This window comes from Helicoverpa armigera, chromosome 15, assembly GCF_030705265.1.
Source record: "Helicoverpa armigera isolate CAAS_96S chromosome 15, ASM3070526v1, whole genome shotgun sequence".
NCBI lineage: Eukaryota > Metazoa > Arthropoda > Insecta > Lepidoptera > Noctuidae > Helicoverpa > Helicoverpa armigera.
Window position 1 is genome coordinate 1,579,827 of NC_087134.1, and position 7,020 is coordinate 1,586,846.

The 7,020-nt window shown below is 33.7% G+C and overlaps 1 protein-coding gene across 1 annotated transcript; it reads right to left on the reverse strand.

Moving 5' to 3' along the window:
• Nucleotides 1–851: 851 nt before the first annotated feature.
• LOC110373965 (eukaryotic translation initiation factor 3 subunit J) lies at nucleotides 852–6,650 on the reverse strand. Its single transcript, XM_021331469.3, has 7 exons — nucleotides 6,326–6,650; nucleotides 6,160–6,245; nucleotides 5,913–6,026; nucleotides 4,031–4,169; nucleotides 3,450–3,614; nucleotides 3,004–3,143; nucleotides 852–1,801 (listed from the first exon to the last, which is right to left on the reverse strand). The coding sequence occupies exons 1-7, from the start codon at nucleotides 6,339–6,341 to the stop codon at nucleotides 1,739–1,741; spliced, it is 723 nt and encodes a 240-aa protein (XP_021187144.1). The 5' UTR covers nucleotides 6,342–6,650; the 3' UTR covers nucleotides 852–1,738.
• Between the last annotated feature and the right edge of the window lie 370 nt (nucleotides 6,651–7,020).

Below are 7,020 nucleotides of genomic sequence, written 5' to 3' on the forward strand. Positions count from 1 at the left end.
ACTACTTAACCTATGCCTTATGTAAGTAATATTAATTAATCCATTATTTGATAAAGCAGCTTGCGTCGCTATAAAGCCTTTAATAAATAATTACACCTAAATATGGAATAATAAATAAATTACATTGTGGTAGTTTCCAGCAAACATGGTAGCGATTTTATGTTAGTGTCGGTGTCTCCTGGTTGCTCATCCTGAAGTTTTGTTCTACTCAAGTTCCATGGTACTAACTGACCGCAGCGCCACCCACAGGGTTCTTTTGTGAACTAGTCAAAAGGTGTTATACCAGTTCAGCCTTTTGGCTCACTGATAAATTTACCTCCTCTGCGCCGCGCAGTCGGCTGAATAGGGCTAGTATTCAAGAATTCGAGCTAGTAAGGCGCGAGTCACACCTGAGTGGCAGCTGCCTAACTGTTATAGTGCAGGTGGATGTAAACATTATATTTTGTTTATTTAACCTTTGATTCTGCAATCTGTGATAATACATAAAATAGGCAGTATATCAAATATCGTGTAGGATGGCAATAAAATTGTGCAATTACACAGTAAAGACCTCGACCACTGACGTCATAGTAAATATCAAATTAAAGTACACATTTCACGAGATTGTGAAATTAATGTAGCTAGATTTGTGTGGGAGTTTATTATGATGCAGCAGCGAATACCCAGATTGTTTTAATATAAAAACAACCAAGTTACTGAATAGGTATCATTAGTCATTACCGACTGGATCAACAACCTGATAAAAATTAACAATAAAGTACATTAAAACAATCATAAATTATCACAATAAAAAATTTATTATCTATATAACATAACATCGGGCCATAACCATAGAATGAAACGACTGTATATTACATTGTATATATGTATATAGGCTATACATGGCTATAGGCACGTTACAATAACATTACAATGTTTTATATGTACGAAAATATATAAATAAACCTATGACGCTTACTTGTGATTACATTGAGCACTTAAAGAGGTCCGTTTATTTTAAATAAGTTAGTAATATCGAAATCAGTATGGAAGCATAATTTCGTTTACATTTCATAGACCTACGTTTGAATAAACACATGCGTTACATGAAAACAATGATAAAATGCTGTTATTTTTTACCTTTTCAAAGTTTATGCCATACATTGCGATTGTGAAATTCTAATATTATTTTAGTAGTAAAATAAATTAAAATTGTTGTACTAAATCTTAATCTAATGACTTGATGAAGCATTTCACATGAACTTGTCACATAAACTATATATTTTTAACATTTTGTAGTAACTATGTTTCATTTTATTTTCACATTGATCAAATTAATGTAACGTGCCTGGGTACCTGGGGACGAACGCATAAATAAAAAAGCGTGGACAAAATAGCTATCAATAATTTAAATATACATAAATCCTCTTCATACAAGGCTTTGTAACAAAACTAAAAAAGTTTCATACGAATTTTGATCGCTTGTTTCTCATATACATTCAACTATGAATTCAAGTCATACTTTATGATTATTGCTTGTACACTAATATCGACTATGCTAGTTTAAATATAAAAATATTTTTATGTTACATAGAGTAAAATTACTAAATGAGTAAAATAATGTAGACAGTACATATGTGGGCGTACATCAGTTTACAAGCAACAATGGCCCGTATAGAGGGTGCGTAAGACACAAAGTGGTCTGACATGGGTGCCGTCTGCCTCCAGGTACCGACTTACAAACAAACGATGTGATGTATTACATAAAATCGTCATAGTCGTCGTCGAAATTGCCGTATGTGTCGTACTGATTGAGATGAGCCTGGAAATAATATAAAAACTCATTTAGATAACAATATTTTGGAAATACATATTTCTCTGAGGATCACAACCGACAGTGTGAAAACAATCGCGGTACATAGATAAAGTATCATTACACGCCCGTCAACGTACTACTCTAACTGTTGTGTTGGATTTTGGTTTACATTACAGGGGACAGATAAAATGCATAATGCATTATGCAGTAATTATCCAGAGTGTTATTTTCGTCTGAAATAAACTTTTTCTCATTCACATCTCTTAGTTACACTGTTGGTGAAATACTATGCAAAATCGCTTGACAAAACTTTGCTGTCCTATCATCTCGGAAGTGTGTCTAAAATATCAAAATTATACATAAAGCACCCATTAATAATTATTACTTAACAAACCACTATTATGAAATTGTTTGTAAATAATTTAATCAACTTCCCACTATCTTAGTGAAGCAAACTTGACCTATAAGAAGTGATAAAACTTGTGTAAATTGATAAACGAATCCCTGGCAATGTGATAGCAAGATGATAGAGCACGTATATTTAGTTTATCTTATCGTTTAGACAACGAAATTCAGATAATGTAACTGAGAAATGATACAACAAGTTTAATCAATAATAAAATTGAGATAATCGGTATCAGATGGTGACAAAACAGGTGGGTATTATGACATTTATTTTATGTAAGAATATGTGTTTGCAGACTCCAGATCTCTAATATTATTAATGATCCAAATTAACCCTGTCTATTCAGCTTTCACGCCATAACTACCGATCCGATTTAAATGAAATTTTTACGCAGTTGCGGGAAGTGGTTCTCTCAGAATGATGAAACCGAAAATGAAGATGAAACCAAATACACTTAAAATTCAAGAACAGACAATTTGGTCTATATTTAAACATGCGTGATTGCGTGCAAATGTATTTTAGTTGTTTGAATATTCCTTATTTTATTGCACGAGTCACTGTGTATAACAAAGCATTACATACAGTTGTTCAACTTTACACTAGTTTTATGGTAAAAATAACAAAATAACATACAAAATAAGCTTAGCAAAGCCATGGCCAGTCATGGCAGTCCTTTGTGGAATAACTTTTTGTCTGTACATCTTGCCCACCGTAAAGTTACTACTACCCAACTTAGGAAGCTGCAAAGTTATTTGATGAACTGTATTGTGACTAAAAAGTAAGATAAATGGTAAATACTCACATTATCGCCTTCAACTTTTAATTTAGCCTTCCCCTTGCCCTTGGTTGGCTTCTTGGACTTGTCCATTTTCTCAGATTTCTGCTTCTCAATGTATAAGTTGTCCACTGTCATCTTTATCCTTTTAATGTCTGCTGATGGCACTGAAATTATAACATTGGTAAAGTTAAACTTGGTTTTAATACTATTAATACAAATTATAACATGCAATTTTTACTATAATAAAGAAATTATATGTTAAAGTAGGTATACAATATTTTGTTATAAATTAGAAAGCGAGTATTTGTTATACTTTCACTTTAAAAGGACAGAGGCGATTGAGTTGAATTTAACACCAGGATGGTGGTAACCTGATACTGTGAACCAGATACCAACACAAGCCACTTTTAATTCAGAGAATGGCAGTAATTCTTCCAGAAATATTTTGGATTACAACAGAGTACACTTACATTGAACAACAATATTTCTGATGAACTCATCAATAAAGGTTGGGAACTCATCCCTGGCCTTATACAAGCATATTTTCTTGGTGAGCATGTCTGCAAACTCGGTGAACTCCTCCTTTGTGGTCGGCTGGAAGCCATCAATCTTGCCTGTGCCGACTTCTGTTACACCTGGAAGTTTTTGTTTTTAATTAGCAACCACATTTCATTGCATGGGGATGCTAAATTTTATTGCAATGTTTGTCAGAAAGAATTTTTATAAAAGTTACATTATGCTTTACAGCTTTATCATTTGAAGTGCCTACTTTGAACGATAAAGCTTTTTCAATAGAATAAATCACCAAAGAGAGTTCAGTTATTCTATATAGCAAAATTTTTGTAATTTCTATGCAATTCTTCACTATACAACTGGTGCAAATATGAAGGCATAGTGAAGAGAATTTTACACTATCAAGTAGTTGCACACTCAGTTACGCATAGCCTGATAGTAAAGACTATGCCCGCGCTTACAATTGGATCAGCAGATCCACAGTAAAAAAGTCTTATAACAGTGAAATAGTAACTTGTTTTGTTTTAACATGACTTACCAAAGGTCTCCATAGCGAGCCTCAGGTCTGACTCCTCCTGGAGTTTCTGAGCGCGGAGTTTCTCCGCCAGCTTCTGTTCAGGGGTCAGTTCTTCAACCTTCTCCACAGATATCCGTTCAGCCTTCTCGCGTTCCAAACGCTGGAACATTAAAAATATTTATTTAGGTTGTGTGTGATGAATTGAGTAAGTCAGGCAAACTATGAATCATACTTATTTATGCCTATGTTCTCTTTAGTAGGCATTTACCTGAAGATAAATAAGTTCTTGATATGACTTTTTAGTAAACATAACAATTTCTTAACCAATTGAATCATTTATTTATATTATGAGAGGTAACTTCACAGCTTAAAGTACATATGCAGTACATATTTTAAGCAGTCATTTACTTGTTAAAACATGCATGCATGTAAGAAGTCCTATCAAGGTTGTTCACCTTAAGTTAAGTGCAAAATGCAGTATAGTTAATCTACCTAAATAATTATACCTGTCATGAGTTTCCTCATAAATAATTTCAAAAAATTTACGGATTTTGGCAAGGGGCAGAGATATTCAGAAGAAAAGTGGGCATGAACACCTATTCATGACAGCATGTAGGTTTATGAATTTATAACTGCGAGTAGGAATTACTCCTGAGATTAGAACATCTATGATGTATAAAAGAAAGTCATGTTAGTTAAACTACTTTTAACTTAAAAGTGGCAGTTTTAACCTGACAGAAAGCAATAGGATAGTTTTGGTCACCATTTAGCAACAGGAAGTGGTTATCTCGGTAGCAGGTGAAACTGCACCCTTTTTTAGAGATTCATAATTAGATCATAAATTCATTAATATTGTTCCCAAGCAGATGCCTTTATCTTCTAATAACAAGTTTATAATTATAACATTGTCATGGTAATAATGCATAATGACACTAATTATAATTAGTGTAGTTCAGAGCAAAACTCATTGTTTAATGTTTAACATAATTTAAAAATAACTTGATGACACACCATTAGATGTCACTTTGAAAATGATAAAGACTTATTATTGAAAAGGTCTATGAGACACAAAAACATTTAAATAGCAGTCCGTTTTTGGATGATCATTTTACAATATTTTTTTGTGAAACAATTTTACAACTTTAACAAAGACTGACTTAGTTGCAAGGTGTAAATACAAATAAAATGAAGATATTCTAATAAGTTAAACTTCCATACTTCTTATTTTCTAGATTATTCTAGAAAACTGGTCACGCTACATGCCACATGTTCAAAGCAACAAGTCAAGATTTTGATTTTTATTGAAACATGTTTCGGCTATTATGCAGTATTTCTTAGTAACCAAAACGAAAAGGCGTAGCATGTCTTAATCTAAGAAAGGGGGATTTTTTTTATGTAGAACACGATATTGAAGTGACCCATTTATAAAAAAAAATATAGTTTTAAATAATGAGGTTGATTAGTTCATATAGTCTTTAGTCTTTTGTTGCTGGTGGACTTCAGAACAAGATATTAATGCCTAACACCAGATACAATATAAGTAGCAACACAATAACTTGTTACTTTCTATTGAGACATTTGCTCCAGTTTGAGAGTGGTTTTAAAGCTTTCACCATGTTCTCTAGACCAGTTTGCATGTTCCTAAGCTGTATTTATCACACATGTACAACTAATATTAATAAGTATCAACATTTCAACTCATTGAAATTATAGGTCATGTCATTTTGACTAAGATTGAACCAGCCAAAAGAACAAAGCAACCTCTGGTGACTGGCGTAAATGACCTATTCGTAATAATTACGTCAAGTGACCAAAACATACGCCCTAATAACACGGATGTCACTGTCCAACGGCCTTGCGGTGTTAAGTTCACGCATATGTTCGCCGATATCCACCAACTCACCTCTTTCTCGGCTATTTTGTCCTGGATTCTCTTCTTCGGCTTTGCCGGAGGAGGCGCGGGTACCTCAGTTTTCTCCTCATCTTTCTTTTCTTCCTCCTCGTCTTCCCAACTTTCCTGCAATATCACTGACGTCAACACGTATGCACAAAAATTGAGGTTATGTACTAAAATCTCGCAAAAAGTCACTAAACGCGAACGTAATATACGACAGAAACAAAAATAAACTTTTTGGCAATGCACACGTTACCTTCACGATCTCTTCCTCATCTTCGCCTTCCCATTTATTCGAAGTGGTCAACGTGGTTGGTAGTTTAGGCTCAAAGTTATCCGCGTCTGGAAATAACCACACAAGAACGTACAATTTTATGATAACGTCGAAATTAATTAATTAATGTTTATTAACAAGCACTTACCCCACGACACATCCATGTTTGCGGACCCCCGAATAGCACCAATCTAATTTTGTTACTCGTTTCACGTGAAGACAAAATCAGACAGCCAAGTAACTTGCCGCAATAATGGTTTTTTATCACAAGATGTCTCCAGGGTCGACAGTGAATATAACAACAATATTATACTCAGGCGAATATTGTCAAACGACCGAGGATTTTCTGCATTGACCGCGACCGGATTGAGAAACGATAGACAAATGACATAATTTTGGCGAATTCTCAACAAAAATATGAACAAATTTTGATAAGCAAAAATATGACTCCATTGCAGACGATAATTTCCGAACAATCTATTTACTATACTCTATGTTTCCGAATCACTAAAAATTTTCAATATGGCCGACTCTTGGTGTGACCTACTAAAATATTACTAAAAGATAAATAATTTTTAATTTTCATAATAAAGTATTCTGAACCAACTTAAATAGACAAAAGTACTTTACTTTATTAGTTCATCAAACATTACATTAACATAAACCAGGTGATCTTCTTGCGAATCGGTGAACCTCCGGTGAATCATCAACTTATTAGTTTCATTGGCATACCTAGTGCATGCACCGGCTTGTTGGCTTGGATGAAAAGTTTACAGAAAGTAAATGGAAACTCTTTTGAAAGCTTTTTTGAATGGGGTTATAACAGTCTATAAAATTCCACAA

Excerpts from the sequence above, each read along its gene's own strand:
- LOC110373965 (XM_021331469.3), bottom strand. Across the intron at positions 6,027-6,159 it reads ATGAGGAAGAGATCGTGAAG|GAAAGTTGGGAAGACGAGGA; the intron begins GTAACGTGTGCA and ends GTGATATTGCAG. Across the intron at positions 3,144-3,449 it reads CAGAAATATTGTTGTTCAAT|TGCCATCAGCAGACATTAAA; the intron begins GTAAGTGTACTC and ends TTATAATTTCAG.